Consider the following 16,115-nt stretch of genomic DNA (forward strand, 5'->3'; position numbering starts at 1 on the left):
CAAACATTAATCTGCAGTTATAGACTACACTTTATTTTTAAATAATAGTATACGATAAATAAAATATATTTTAAACCTAAAAACTAGAAAATGCATAACAATGCATAATTGTAACAGGTCTGCATGTCAATGACATTTTTTTATTTTCATTTCACGTTATGTTTCCTAGTTAAATGGTATATGAACAATTTACACAGGGGCCTTTGCTTGATGGTGCACTAGGACTATTGTTACGTGATCACATGGATTGTAAAATTGTTGTCTTTCTTAATTTTTAGATTGCTTGACAAAATTTCTGATGGAACAATATTCGCAGCTATGTGCTTTCTGGTCAGAGCAGTGGACGCTGTGGGTTTTGGTGCTTCATTAACAGCTTCTTTTTCTATTTTGGCAAAGGCATTCCCCAACAATATAGCTACTGCAATGGTAAATGTTAATGAAAAATTATGTTATTTATTCAGTGCCAACTTGTTGGGCTTTACCAAGAGCATTCAATGATTTACACCAATCTCAGCTAAGATTACATACAATTATTTTAAGGGTATACACACAACCACAATATTTTAGACCAAATCCATTTAGTTTGGTAGTACGCAGCATACATTGGACCGTGAGAAATGTACAGATTCTTACATTTCTCTCAGTACGCAGTATGCATTATAACAGCCGCGCATGTGTGTGACAGTATGCATTCTGGAAAATGCATGCACTCGCACAGCTGTCAAATTGGAACCAGGGGCTAAGTCTGTGCAACTGCTGCATCTCAATAGACATGACTGGGCCTGCATGTGGATACACACAAAACACCTGCGTATCCTATGCAGGCAAAGATTGCCCTTCACACCTGTGTGAATGAGGCCTACTATTGCGCTGACCAGAATTGAACCAAAAACTCCAAAGCTCCAAAATAATGATACTAATCAATGAGTAACCAGCTGTCCTTTTTTGGGTTCTGTTTTCAAGATCCTGTTATGTATTAAATTAATAGAAGCAATGAATACTGAAAATCTTGACAGTGCAATTTTTTTATTTATTTTTTAATTCATATTTTATTTATAAAAAAAAAAAAACTTATACAATTGGCACATAAAAATATAAAAAACCCACCCAATAAACTCAATCTATGGATGCCAAACCCAAATGATTAGGGACAACACCTACAATATTATTTTTCTTGGTGATCCCACACCAGCCTATCCTACAGAACAATCTGGGGATAGCCAAAGTCAGGCTGTAAACCAGGGTCAGGTAGTAGGCACATGCCCCCCCCCCCCCCCCCCGTTTTCGGCTTTCTCCTCCCTTATCCCCTACAACCTATGCACCCACACCCCTCCCCATCTCCTACTCTTCTCTCCAATCCCCTCTCTCCACTATGCCCAATCAATAGCCAAAACTGACTAATGGATCTAACCAAGGCTGCCGGCAAGTCTGTCAACCTTGAAAACCCCCCCTAAACACTTGTAAATATCACCCTATATCATTCCCCACCCTGAAGACTACTTCCATTCAACACCCTACAGAGATTTCTTAACAAACCTCTCTTGTGTACAGCTCAAGCCACAGCGTAGTCCATTCCAAATTGGACTTTTGACCTCTTTCTCTCTAAAAATGTCCCTCCAGGCCTCTAAGATACAAAGCTAATTTCCACCATATAACCCTTATTACCCACCTATATATCCTCAGCACATCACAATTTTGTTATATAACTTTTTGGTATTATAGCTGGATTAAACGATCATACACTGTTGTAGTTATACATGTATGTCTTTAGGCCATTGGGCCCATGTAACTTCTGGTTTTCAATGCTTTTTCTTCTCTGTATTTACACATTACATATTCTTAATATAAGTAATTTAATATAATATAATTAAAGTGATCAACAAATGGTCTCTATCAAAAAATGATTATACATACACACTATCCACTTGGACCATATTGCTTCAAAATTGTACACAGGATTAAAAAGAAAGTATGCAATATTTAGAACTGCATATTTTTTTTTTCTTCTCATCTTTGAGTAGTGCCAATAAATTTTTAAATGCATATTGATATTTTGGAGGCTGTTTGACATATGATACTGTGAAATAGTATGTATTATATTTTTGCACTTGGTATATTTACCATTATGGTTAACAAAGGGCTAGAAGCTTAACCGTGCATAAATATATTATTATAGCATATGAAATGTTGTTTGATGTTTTGTAAAAAGAAACAAATATATACTTTTTTTTATATTTTTTCTCTTTATTGTTTTGTTTTCTTTCTTAGTGTTTGTTATATAAATGCAAAAACTTTAACAACTTTAATTAAAAGATACATTTGAAAGGAGGAAGAGAGGGTACTGGATATTTTTTTTATTAGCTCAGAGCTTAGACTAGGTCTTGAAACATCTGTATGCGTGACAGTGTGCTCTTTTACTAAAGATGTTATCCAAGACTTATGCAAATGATGCTTGTCTACCTATCCATTTACATGAGCTAGTTCCAGCTCAGTAAATGATTTAGGACCTTTTTTTTTTTAACAAGATAACATTTTCACGGAGGCATCCACAGAGGTGTGAGCTCTGGATCAGCTTTGGTTAGATTCCGCAGCCAAGGTATGCATGGTACTGTAATCTAAAACACTAATCGTAAGTAAAACCGTGGCCAAGCTAACTTAATGTGTGTAAAATAGGGTAAAGAGTTTTCTAAGTGGTTAGTGACACTTTCGTTATCTGTCTCCAGATCATACACTGTGTCTGAATATTCTGAACAAGCAGTAAGGCCTCATTCACACAGTCTCTGTGTCACATGGAGCATGAATGAGCTGTTTGTTGTTGTGGTTGGAGCTCAGTGCAGACAGCTTGTTTTACTCTATGGGGAGACAATAGCTGTGCAGACACAACCACAGGTCCTAATGGCACAAACATGCAGGGTGGGTGCGCGGGCCTGACCTGGCCACCATGCCCACATAAATGAAACCGAAAAGCATTTCAGAAGAACCCAACGTTCACCTGTGAAGCTTTAGGCATTGTAGAGAAATTAATATTGAAAGTCCACAACCAAGGCATAGAAATATTTTTTTTTATTTGAGAACAAACCTTGGAAGCCTGCAGGTTTTTAAAGCGGAAGTAAACCCATTGATTTAATAGTTTCAAAAAACAGTTAAATTCCCGGCATGCCGGAAATGCTAACTGTCACATTAGTTGTGCTCTCAACCAAACTGTCAAACCATCCAATGGCTGGTGTCATAACTGATCATATGTGCAGCATCATGACAGTTAAAGATTAAGCATAGGCCAAGATGGCAGCTTCCTTGGCTGAAAATAATAGGAGGGTTTACTTCCACTTTAAGCTTTACAGCTGGTATTTCTAAGCTGTTAGAAACCAAATGAAACCTGATTTTTGAGTATTTTTTTTGTGATCTTTGAGGATCTATGAGAACAATTTACTATACCAAGCAGCAAGGGAGGCCAGTGGTGGCTTATTTAAACCTCTTTTAGGTTACATGCACATGGCCTCAAGAGGGACATACAGACATACATCTGGGTGCATTTCTCTGCCCAGTATCCAGAGGTAGTACAAAAAAAAACAAAAAAAAAAACACAGCAATCAATGGCTTTGTGTGACTGTACATGGCATTATGCCACTACTTGCATAAATAAGTGCATGCATATGGGCGTACAACTGTGGATGCAACTTGTCTGTGTCCTTAGTTGTACACCCATATGCATTTACATGTTCACACAAATAGCATATAGCCAATGTGTGGCTATACACCGCTCCTGTGGACCCCAGGCTGTGAAATATGCCCAAATTTTATAATTTCATAGCCCTTACGTGGTTGTGTCCATGAAACCTTACTGTTTGTGAAGAGTATGTAAATAGTTTAATGTCCATTGTCTGGGCACAGGTGAACTTCAGACTATTTTAACCACTATTTATTGTATTTCATCTTCAGGGATTTCTTGAAATTTTTACTGGGCTTGGACTTATCTTAGGTCCTCCAATAGGAGGACTTCTATACGAAACATTTGGATATGAAGTTCCCTTCATTGCCATTGGCTGTGTTGTATTTTCAATGGGGCCATTCAATATTTACATCTTGCCAAAATACGGTATGTAGATTTTCAGTACTTAATACATGTGTGCTTTGTAGTGTTCAGGTCTAAGTTGTTTTTATTCTGTTACAAAGTCTTTTACTCCCCTGTCCATGCGCCTGACAGAATTTCACTGTGTATTTTTTACACTGCACTGTGTTTGGTAAGGCAGATGTGCTTCTTCCAAACAATCTCCATATGTTCCTATTCAGCGATCATTGTCCATAGCAATGCATGAAGGCCACCAAGTGAAGATCTGACAGGAGTAAGGGGAGTTGCTCTGTGGGGGTGAATTTAACTATTCTAAATGTACAGTTATCTTTTATTACTAATAATACTTTTGAGAATGCCAATATCAAAAACCTTTGTAGAAGTTGCTTTTAGTGGTGCTCAATGATTAAAAAGTATGGTGACCAGACATCCTATGGTGAGACTGCATTGCTGGACACTGGTGAGACTGCATTGCTGGACACTGGTGAGACTGCATTGCTGGACACTGGTGAGACTGCATTGCTGGACACTGGTGAGACTGCATTGCTGGACACTGGTGAGGCTGAATTGCTGGACACTGGTGAGGCTGAATTGCTGGACACTGGTGAGGCTGAATTGCTGGACACTGGTGAGGCTGAATTGCTGGACACTGGTGAGGCTGAATTGCTGGACACTGGTGAGGCTGAATTGCTGGACACTGGTGAGGCTGAATTGCTGGACACTGGTGAAGCTGAATTGCTGGACACTGGTGAGGCTGAATTGCTGGACACTGGTGAGGCTGAATTGCTGGACACTGGTGAGGCTGCATTGCTGGACACTGGTGAGGCTGCATTGCTGGACACTGGTGAGGCTGCATTGCTGGACACTGGTGAGGCTGCATTGCTGGACACTGGTGAGGCTGCATTGCTGGACACTGGTGAGGCTGCATTGCTGGACACTGGTGAGGCTGCATTGCTGGACACTGGTGAGGCTGCATTGCTGGACACTGGTGAGGCTGCATTGCTGGGCACTGGTGAGGCTGCATTGCTGGGCACTGGTGAGGCTGAATTGCTGGGCACTGGTGAGGCTGAATTGCTGGGCACTGGTGAGGCTGAATTGCTGGGCACTGGTGAGGCTGAATTGCTGGGCACTGGTGAGGCTGAATTGCTGGGCACTGGTGAGGCTGAATTGCTGGGCACTGGTGAGGCTGAATTGCTGGGCACTGGTGAGGCTGAATTGCTGGGCACTGGTGAGGCTGAATTGCTGGGCACTGGTGAGGCTGAATTGCTGGGCACTGGTGAGGCTGAATTGCTGGGCACTGGTGAGACTGCATTGCTGGGCACTGGTGAGCCCTTAATTCTTTATATAGCGCACTACTGAGCCCTGCCTTCTTTATGTAGAGCACTCCTGAGCACTGCACTCCGTGTTTTCTCTATCTTATCTTCATAATATTTGGTAGTCATATCTCAAAAAATTCTAAGAAGTATCTCTTTTTTTTTTTTTTTTTTTATCTTATGGAAGGAATGTCATTCCATATATACATACCACATACACTGCATATATAATTTGAGGAAAAGATGCTTATAAATAGTTTACCATTTGCCTATAAAAAATATGTCCCGGATTTAATTTGAAAAATCTGGTCACTTTATTAAAGAAATCAAATTTGTTGCAGATCCCTACCTTTTTGTTATTTTGAAGAAATAGCTGTTAGTCTGTGTCCATGTGCAAAGTAGATGTAGATGGGAGTGGCTTTATAATTATCAATCAGGTGCTGCACTTGCGGAGTTCTAATAAAGAAAGTGGCAGGGTCTCAATCCCTTTAAACATAGTTTCCATTTGAAAGTCCCTGGGAAAATCTGACACAGAAGCTAAAGCCAATTACACAAGCAGGAAATCGTACTTCTTGGGGGCATTCCATACACCTATCTACAAAACGCCTTCAGGTTGCCATATTATGTTGTATTTTAAAGAGAGTTACAACTCTTCAAATTGCAAAGATAAAACATTTCCAATTACTGTATGACTTGTATATGCTATATTTTTATTTATTTTTCATTTTTTTTCCCCATGAAAGTGGAGTTGCCCTTTTAAGATGCCTGTGCAGTTAAACAGGAGAATATATTAGTATAAAGAACCTGCTAAAGTATCATCATTAGATATTAGTATATTGGTTGTTCCTTTAACCACTTCAGCCCCGGAAGGTTTTATTTTACTCCCCCCCCCCCCCTAATGACTAGGCCATTTTTTGCGATACGGCACTGCATTCCTTTAACTGACAATTGCGTGGTTGTGTGACGCTGTACCCAAATCAAATGTATGTCCTTTCGAGAAATAGAGCTTTCGTTTGGTGGTATTCGATCACCTCCTGCTTTTTTTTTTTTTTTTTTTTTTTTTTGCGCTATAAACAAAAGAGTGACAATTTTGAAAAAAAAACAAAAAAAATATTTTACTTTAGCTATAAAACACATCCAATAAAAAAAAATGAAAAAAATCTAATTTATTCATCAATTCAGGCCAATATGTATACCGTTACATATTTTTGGTTAAAAAAATCCCAATAAGTGTATATTGATTGGTTTGCACAAATGTTATCATGTCTACAAACTATGGGATATTATTATGGCATTTTTATTTATTTGATTTTTTTTGTGATTTTAGTGACACTGCGACATTTTGGCGGACAGATCAGATACCTAACTGACTGTTTTGACACTTTTTTGGGAACTAGGGACATTATTACAATTATTTTTGTACTGTTGACACTGGCAGGGAAGGGGTTAACATCAGGAGCGATCAAAGGGTGCCTATCTGTCGCTTGATAACTGTGTGGGGGATGGTCTAAATGTGTGAAGACAGAGATTGATGTACCTGCTTAGCAAAAACACAAGATCTCTATCTTCTCCCCCTGTCAGAATGGCAATCTGCCTTGGTTACATAGGCAGATCATTGTTTTGCCTCTCTGGGGAATGATCGTGGGTGGCTGGCGGACATCGGGTCCACCGGACCTGCTGATTGGATCCCCCTCTGTCCAATCAGCGTGAGCGCCTCCAGTGTCTATTGTACAAAATTACGTAAAGGTATGTTGTTTCTTGGAATAGAGCCGACCTGCTGCAATACATCTGTGGTAGGCGATCGGGAAGTGGTTAATTTAGGGGTGCCGGTCTATAGCTTGTTGATGACCGGGCCACTCAGAAGGAGATGAGAGGCGACTGCGGTCCACACAGGCCTATCACAGACCGTGCTTGACGCTCATCATCTGCTGTGCTGCCATGCCTGTGTGTTCTCTCCCGTCTCCTCCACCCACCCAGCCAATGATGTCATCCTATCAGCAGGGCAAGGGGCGGGAGGTGCTGCAGATCAAAATGCAGAACTTCCACTTGAGCAGTGCTCCCAGAGAATGCTGCTTTTCCTGGGGGCACCGTTGCGTTGTTGCTCCCTAGCCACTGCTCTTTGTGTCCATAAGACACATAGAGCCACATCCCCCTCGTCCTCTCTTAATTGGCTCACTGGCTGTGATTGACAGCAGTGGGAGCCAGTGGGCTCCCTCAGCTTTTTTAGCTAAGGAGGAAGGAGAGTCCCTATAAGGCCGAGGCTATCGTGAACATCGCTGGATCAGAGGGGGCTCAGATAAATATTTACCTTCATGCATGAATGTAAAAGAGAGAGAGAATGCATAAAGGTAAAAAATATATTCCACCTTTTCAACCACTTTTCAAATTCATACAATAGTAGCATGCTGTAGCGAATATACAAAGTATGCTTCTGCATGTGGATGGGGCCTACTCCCTACTACCCTGCACATGAGGTTACCTTTCGTGTGGAGCACACGCATCAATGCAGAACAAAGAGGAGACTGCGATCATGTGAAGAATACATTATTAAGTTAGTTCCCCGACTGGCCTGCGCCCACTCCACCAGTCTAGCATACCTCTGTTACCTCACTCCCAGTAATAGCTGCATGGTGGCCATTCTAATGTGGACTTCATGCGTGCACTTGTTAACTCCTTCACTTCCCATATCTTGTGACCAGGCCATACATATCTGTAACATGGGTTTGGTTCTGGTTGCTTTTGGAAACCGACCGCTAGAGAGGGAGCCAGACATCGCCCCCCCCCTCGCTACTGGTGGACCTGCCACCTTTACCAAGTACCAGATCTAATGACTGCTTGTGCCTTGAACTGTGCTTGGTTAACCTTAGCAATTATAGTCCTTGTTTTGCAGCGTTAACCCTTTAGTAGTGATGTTACTTCATTCCCCTCTTTGCTTTTTAAACCCAGGTTCTTTAATACTCCAGAACTAACATGCACCCCTTTCAATAACCTCAGATCATGCTCAATTTTGATGCTACTTTACTATAGTGAATGCAGGGTCCTGGGTTTAGTAACACTTTATCTGATCTCCCACAGAACATGGAAATGCAATAGTTTTAGTAAATATAAGCTGATCAATGCCTTTTCTCATCAGCAGTATATAGCAGTCTTGTAACTTCTATCAGTGTCCAGCTGAGCACTGGTTAAAGCTTGTGGGAGGGGTTTTCATTCTGCTCTTACTGTCTTATGAGGCTGCATGACCCCTCACCCTCTGCCTGGACACTGCTGATTGGTCCTGTGCTGATCACATGCACTATCCCAAGAAGAAAAAACTCTCTAGAAAAATGCACCAAACTGAGCATGTGTAGCTTGTCCTCTAGCCTCTGTTCTATCAGAAGATGGATTGGGGACAGTAGAAGGGGAAGAACAGAGAAGACAGGATCAAACAGTATTTTTTTACACAATGCAGAGGATTAACCCCTAAGGTTCCACATTGAGTATAACAAACATGCTTTACTGCACATACAGATTGATTTTACTGTTGTGGGTTTAGTAACAGTTTAGAAGTTCTTTAGTATTACAATTCATTATGAACAGAGTCAACTTGCTAACGCTAACTACAACTGAATGGCTGCCCAGGCATACCTCTGCAAGATAGTCATCCATGTTGGTGTTTTCCAGGTGCTTTTTAACCTCAGTGCCTCAGAGGGACTGCAAGGCGCAGCAGTCCTCTTTCACAACAGATACAGTCAAGCACGGGCCAAAACTTTGTGCCCAACCCAGCCTTCTCCCATATTTACATCACTGATAAGTAGGCTGGAGACTGAGCACAAACCCTCCCCACTCCCTCACACAGCCTGGGCCAGCCATTAACTAGTTCTAAACAACCTGCCTACATGTGCCATGGCCAACCTAAAATAATCTTTTCCTAATGTTCCCCTAAGAACACCATATGCAAACAGTTTTATTTCCTTGCCTCTGCCCAATGTAGCCTAAAAAGGGTAATAAAGCTCTCCTAAGGTAAAAAGCATATGTTCACTTTGATTCTTCTACATATTTTTGGTAAAAAAAAATCTCAATTAGCGATTGGTTTCTGCAAAAGTTATAGCATCTACAAAATAGGGGATAGATTTATGGCATTTTTAAAAAATTTTTTACTAGTAATGGCGGCAATCTGTGATTTTTTATTTTTTTTGTGACTGCGACATTATGGTGGACATGTCGGACACTTTTGACACATTTTTGGGACCATTCACATTTACACAGCGATCGGTGCTATAAAATTGCACTGATTACTGTGTAAATGTGACTGGCAGGGTTAACACCAGGGGGCACTGCAGGGGTTAATATGTTCCCTATGGGAGTGATTCTAACTGGGGGGAGGGGACTCACAAGGGGAAGAGACCGATCGGTGTTCCTCTGTACTGGGAACACACCATCGGTCTCCTCTCCTCTGACAGCACGTGGATGTGTGTGTTTACATACACAGATCCATGGTCCTGCTGTGTTCCCGGGCAATCGCGGGTGCCCCTCGGACATCGCGGCCGCTGGGCACACGCATTGGGTCCCGAGTGATGCTGCGGGTGCGCGCGCCCCCTAGACGGCCGGCAATCGGGACATCATATGATGCCCACCCAGGATGGGAGATCCCATCTGTGGACGTCATATGTCTATAGGCTGGGGCTGAAGTGGTTAAAGTACTATCTGTCCTGTAAGAAATTATGTATAACAGAAAGGGTAGACTCCAAAGGCTAAATGGTATAATGTGCAGAATTAAGACATCTCCCTAATGAAAATAAATGTTCTAAGACTGGCAAATTTAAATGAGGTAACATATTTGGGCAGCCGTTATGTACTTTCCTAACCGTACAGTGCAGGGCATAGGATCTTAGTCTTAACCATGGGTTATGGGCCGCTACCTTCAGGGGATTTTGGACATTGGCAAAGAAAGTGCTGCAGGGACATCCATTATGTAACCCATCCAGTAAATGTACTCCCATGATGCAGAAGAGAAATCTGGCCAAAAAAGCTTTAGCTATACTTTCCTTTTAAGCACTGCCAATGATCATCCCACTGTACAATAAATTTACCTCAATTATGAGTAAGGGCATGGTCAACAAACAGTGGAATCCATGAGTTACTGCAAAAAACAGGATAGCAGACTAAGTTTTTAGAGACCTTGAAGCAATTGTCCCATCACAAAAGGGCTTAAAATTGCTACCGGTAGTAAGGATCTGGGTGTTTTTTTGACGTAAACGGGTTAAATGTAATAAATATGAAAATCTCAATGTTAACAGCAGGTTTTGGCAACCACTTCATTTCTATGAACTGCCAACCAGTGCATTTGTATACTTCAGTGCAGTTTATATATTTGCCTCTGGATACAGTTTGTAAGGGCGCTCTGAACTTCAGGACCAAGCAAAAAACAGATGTCTTTATGGAACCAGAAAGTCTATAATAGGGTATCTTCCACACTTAGGGCTGCAGTTAAGGAGAGAAGCAATCTCTGAATAGGAAACAAAAACAAAGAAAAGGCGCCTCTAAAGCCCCATACACACTATCAGTTTTTCTGCTGAGTTTTTCCTTCGGATTTACCAAAACCATATAATATGAGGTCAAACCTTAGGAGTTTCCATTTGTATGCAATCAGGCAGGCTCTTGTACTACATGGTTTTGGTAAACCTGATGGAAAAACTCAGCAGAAAAACTGATAGTGTGTATGGGGTATAAGTGTAGAATTAAAAGTTGTTTAATTTCCCCAAAAAGGGTTAAAAACAGTTACAAGATATGTAGACTGGCAGACTGGAAGACTGCATTCATGCCGGACCACCTACATGGATATTAATGATATGCTCTGCCAGTCTACATATCTTGTAAGTGTTTTTAACCCTTTTTGGGGAAATTAAACAGCTTTTAATTCTACACTTAGAAGCGCCTTTTTCTTTGTTTTTCTGTTATATATTTGCCTCTGAAGCTACATTTTGATCCAGCCCTCCCTATATCCACCTCCCACATCAAACAGTGAAGTGGCAGTTGGTACAATTTAGCTACAAAGCCAGGGATATTTAGAATACAGTAACAAAGTGAAATTTAATTAGCAAAGGGCAGAGAAGAATCCTGTAGGGTCTTTTCCATCCTGGAGTTGGGATTTAATTTTTTTTTTTTTTTTACCAATAAAAGGTTTTATCGTGCATATTTAAGGAACATATAAAGCAAGTAAATCATAAGCAACGTACATCTATATTAGTAAAACTGATTACATTTTCAGGTTTGTATCGATAAAACGTGTAACTGAAAATGATCAAACACAAACAAATAATCTTTTGCAAATGTAAAGGACTTGCAATTCTTTGTAAAGTTAAATGATGACCACCACTTCCAGCCAATACGAAGGATGTAGAGGGCATCACCCAAGAAGGAAGTAGAGAAAACAAAAGAGAAATATAAAATAAGATAAAGTAAAGTAAAATATAATATATGAAGGGTCAGTATTACCCCCAAAAAAATTAGCCATAGGTACATACAAGTTCTACTGACTGTGAGGCAAGGGATATAAATGTTAGACAGTCAGGTTCTTAAATAGTATATCAATCACTTAGTTACTCTTGAACCCCATCACCCTGTTGTCCAACTATCATATGCATCAGAGTTTGAACTGAAACCAGTTTTGTGGAATTTGTCTGAGGATTTTTTAGCTATAACAAGTCTTTCTTCCATTTCAGAGATATGGATTACTGTTAGTGCCCATTCTCTAATAGAGGACATTTTTGTCAGTTTCCAGCATTTGGGGAGAGATTTTGCAGCGTCCAGGAGGTGTTTAGTCAGAGATCACTTATATCTACTCAATGGACAGTTCGAGATATGTAAGAGATAACATGATTGGGTGAGCTTAATTTTTGTGTCAGTGATGTGAACAATCAGTTCATGGACATTATTCCAAAATTTTATTTTTGGGCAATTCCACCAAATATGCAGCATGTCTCTTCTAGCCTCTCTGCATCTCCAGCATAGATTAGAAGCCATTGGGTACCGGTTTGTTACCTTCACTGGGGCTGTGTACTGCTGTGATGGCAGTTTGTAAGAATTGTCTTGTAGTCGTTTTTCATTTTTTTTTTTGGAGGGTGTGGCTTCCTGGTTTTGTCAGGTATTTCGAGCGGAAGTTAACCCTCCTTCCTTCCTCCCCGCAGTCTTCTGAGACACACGTCAGAGGTTCCAGAAGACTACAGGGCCATTTTATAATGAGCAGCATGGCTTATGCATGCTCATTTTGCACCAGGAGTGTCTGTTTATTAAAAGTCAGCAGCTACAGTTTTTCTAGCTGCTCATTTTTAATTTTTAAAAGTTAAACTGAAGCCCCTCTTTTAAAATGGTATGCAGGGTCACTCAAAGCATACTATTGAACTCAATCATTATGTAACAAATTGGTGCAGAGAAAACCATGAAATCTTCAGGGAAACTTCACATCTAGAAGTACAATATATACACTGTGTTTTGAAAAATGATGGGGTCAGATTTAAAGGACAATGAGTACAGAAATAGAAAGCACAAGTTTGCTTGTGATAACATACTAATGAATTAAGCTATTCTCTGAGTTTTCCACACTCTGAAAAATAATTCTATTAGAAAATCTATTCTCTAAATGTAATTTTACAGTGTTTACACTTATTTCAGAACATACTATTTTTGTTTTCTAGAAAATATTTATTTCTTTAATAACTTCAGAACCTATATTAAACAAAATAATAGTGCAGTGCTAATAAGGATGCCCAAAAAATGAATTGTATAAATACCATTTTAATCTAAAAAATGCAATCCGTATTTCATAAACAAGTGGGATCACAATCTTCATTATAGATTAAATGAACACTTCAAACAGTGTCTTCCCGACAGTGGCCGCGAGTGATAAAAATTATTTTGGGGAAGGGGCCTCAAACACATCCCCTGATACCCGACAGGCTGCAGGTTCCGTGTTCCAAATACTCCGGGACAAGAAAAACCGGCAGTGGCAAATTTTCATTAAAGTCAAAAGTGGGAGGGTTCGGGTGCAGTACTCTGCACCCCGAGGACACCATTAAACAAGCCCGTTGGAGCCTCAGGCTCTGATCATATGCTTGTCTACAAATGATGGAGCTAATAGACAGACAGAAATTAGTCCGGTGCCCCGCACAGTGGAACGATTTAGTTAAAAAAAAATTGTAATATGTGTAGCGCCACCTCCGCAGGAGCTGCTGGTATTTTTATTGGGTCTCTTCTGCCCTGCACCTGTGATGACTCCTCCTTTTCCTGGATCCAAGAACACCGACACACCTCGAAGGTGTAAATGGGATTTATTTAATGACAAAGCCCTAGAAAGGAATGGGTCAAATAACAATGATTTACAATATAGCAATGTAGGCACCTCGTTAAGTGACACCATTCACAGGGTGTCACTGTTCGTTCAGCACATCTGCCTGGGAAGCAACTGGTGCACAAACGTGCACTAGGCAGGTGCTGGTGAACGATACTGGCTTGTAATTGCAGAATAATGACAATCCAACACCGTACAACAATACTAATGGCATTTTTCAAAGGTAATACAGCCTACCTACTACCTAATGCAAAGTTGTCCTGCCTAACCACTGGCCAGTGGGACTATGTAGAGAGTCTGCCTGCGATGGGGCCCTTGCGTGGGAGTACTCACTAAAGTAAACAAGATGGTGGCTAGAAACCTCTCACCATTGATGACTGATTCAAGTCTTGAGGGGTTCCTCTGTGGCTGGCAAAAGGGTCCTTCCTCTTGAGCCAGCTCTCTGCAGCTTTAGCAGGTAGCTGGAACACGTGGTCACTGGGAGCAACTGGAACGCACTGGAATGGAAGCTCCTCCCTCACTGCATTAAGTAGTGTTCAGAATAGCAGCAGCACACAGCCTGGTCCCTGCACACAGTTTTGTGTGTAATTCAGGTGCAGCACATTTTTTCCTGGCAGAATAGATCCTCTGACAACAGCATGTGGTCAGCAGGTCACAACAGTCCTGTGGCTTCTTGCAACCCTCAATCATTTAACACAATCTTCCAGACTAACATGCTCTGGGCACACACAGCACAGTGCAGCTCCCAGACTCTGTAATAGCAGCCACGGAAAGTTCTCAATTCTATTTCTCTACTAACAGAACACTTCCCAGGGGTATATTGTACTGGTCAGGCACTCCTGCTCCCCAAGTGGTTCCCAGGCTCTCTAAAATGGGTCTCGTAGCCCTCTCTTCTCTCAGTGATGAGAGGCTGAAAAACATCCCTCCTTCTCCAGGGTTGCTTGAAGTGGGGGGGGGGGTGCCCCTGCGCCCCTTATGGATGGGCCACCGCTGCTTACCAATGTACACTGCATTTACATATAGTGCAAAGAAAACAAACTCCCTGAGAAAAAAAAAAAAGTGTGCACTCGCACACAAGCAAACACTCGCACACAGAAGTGGGCTATCGCATGAGGGGTGGGGGTTGGTTGTATGTGTTGCATTAAATGAGGTATCCCACATTACTGGAGGTGCAGCTGCATGGTCCAATAATGCCAGAGCTTCCCTTTGTGTGTGCGACACTTTTTAACCACTTGCCGACCGCCGCACACACATAAACGTCGGCAGAATGACTCATACAGGTAAATGGGCGTACCTGTACGTCTCTTTGAGTTTGACGCCTTGCGTGCCCGCGGTTGTGAGATGGAGAGGCAGAATGGGGAGAACAAGGTAAACAAGGTATTTCCCTGTTCTGCCTGGTGACATGACAGGGATCTACTGCTCCCTGTCATCGGGAGCAGTGATTGCTGTTATGTTAGTGGTAGCCCACCCCCCCACAGTTAAAATCACTCCCTAGGACACACCTAACCCCTTGATTTCCCCCTAGTGTTTAACACCTTCCCTGCCAGTGTCATTTATACAGTAATCGGTGGATATTTATAGCACTGATGGCTGTATAAATGACAATGGTCTCAAAATAGTGTCAAAAGTGTCCGATGTGTCCACCATAATGTTGCAGTCCTGATTTAAAAATCGCAGATCGCCAGCATTACTAGAAAAAAAAACCCCATAAATCTATCCCCTATCTGTAGACGCTATAACGTTTACGCAAACCGATCAATATATGCTTTTTTTTTTTTTTTTTTACCAAAATGATGTAGAAGGATACATATCTGCCTAAACTGAGAAACAAATCCTTTTTTTTTTTGTTATAATCCTTTTTGATATTTGTTATAGCAAAAAGTACAAAGTATTGTGTTTTTTTTTTTTTTTTTTCAAAATTATTCCTTTTTTTGTTTATAGCGCAAAAAAGAAAAAACGCAGAGGTGATCAAATATTACCAAAAGAAAGCTCTATTTGTGGGGGAAAAAAAAGGACATCAATTTTGCTTGGGTACAATGTCGCAATTGTCAGTTAAAGTGAGGCAGTGCCGAATCACAAAAAATGCTCTGGTCAGGAAGGGGGTAAATCCTTCCGGGGCTGAAGTGGTTAATGGACTGGCTCCATGCACACTGAAGCTGATAAACTGCAGTTTATTGGAGTTTGGGCGTTTTTTGTAAAAGCCCATAAACTCCACTCTATGTTAGCCTATGTGTCCATGCACACATGGACGTTTTTCAGCTTTAATGAGCAGTGGAGTTTATGGGCTTTTTTCTGAACGCCAGAAATTCGCGTTCAAAGTGCCGTTTTTCAGCGCCAAAAAACGACAAACGCTGATAAACGCTCATAAACGCTTGTAAACGCTCATAAACGCTCGTTCATTAGTGTT

The 16,115-nt window shown here is 41.2% G+C and overlaps 1 protein-coding gene across 4 annotated transcripts in view; it reads left to right on the forward strand.

Moving 5' to 3' along the window:
- Positions 1-16,115, forward strand: part of SLC18B1 (solute carrier family 18 member B1) — an 80,746-nt gene that overhangs the window by 23,651 nt on the left and 40,980 nt on the right. For all 4 annotated transcript variants that reach the window (XM_077486850.1, XM_077486851.1, XM_077486852.1 and 1 more), the window contains exons 5-6: positions 279-426; positions 3,940-4,096. In XM_077486850.1, coding sequence (XP_077342976.1) covers positions 279-426; positions 3,940-4,096 — 305 coding nt within the window. The remainder of the gene's footprint in view (positions 1-278; positions 427-3,939; positions 4,097-16,115) is intronic.

This window comes from Lithobates pipiens, unplaced genomic scaffold (genome assembly GCF_037356315.1).
Source record: "Lithobates pipiens isolate NorthernLeopardFrog02 unplaced genomic scaffold, aLitPip1_a1.2 Scaffold_18, whole genome shotgun sequence".
NCBI classification, from domain to species: Eukaryota; Metazoa; Chordata; class Amphibia; order Anura; family Ranidae; genus Lithobates; species Lithobates pipiens.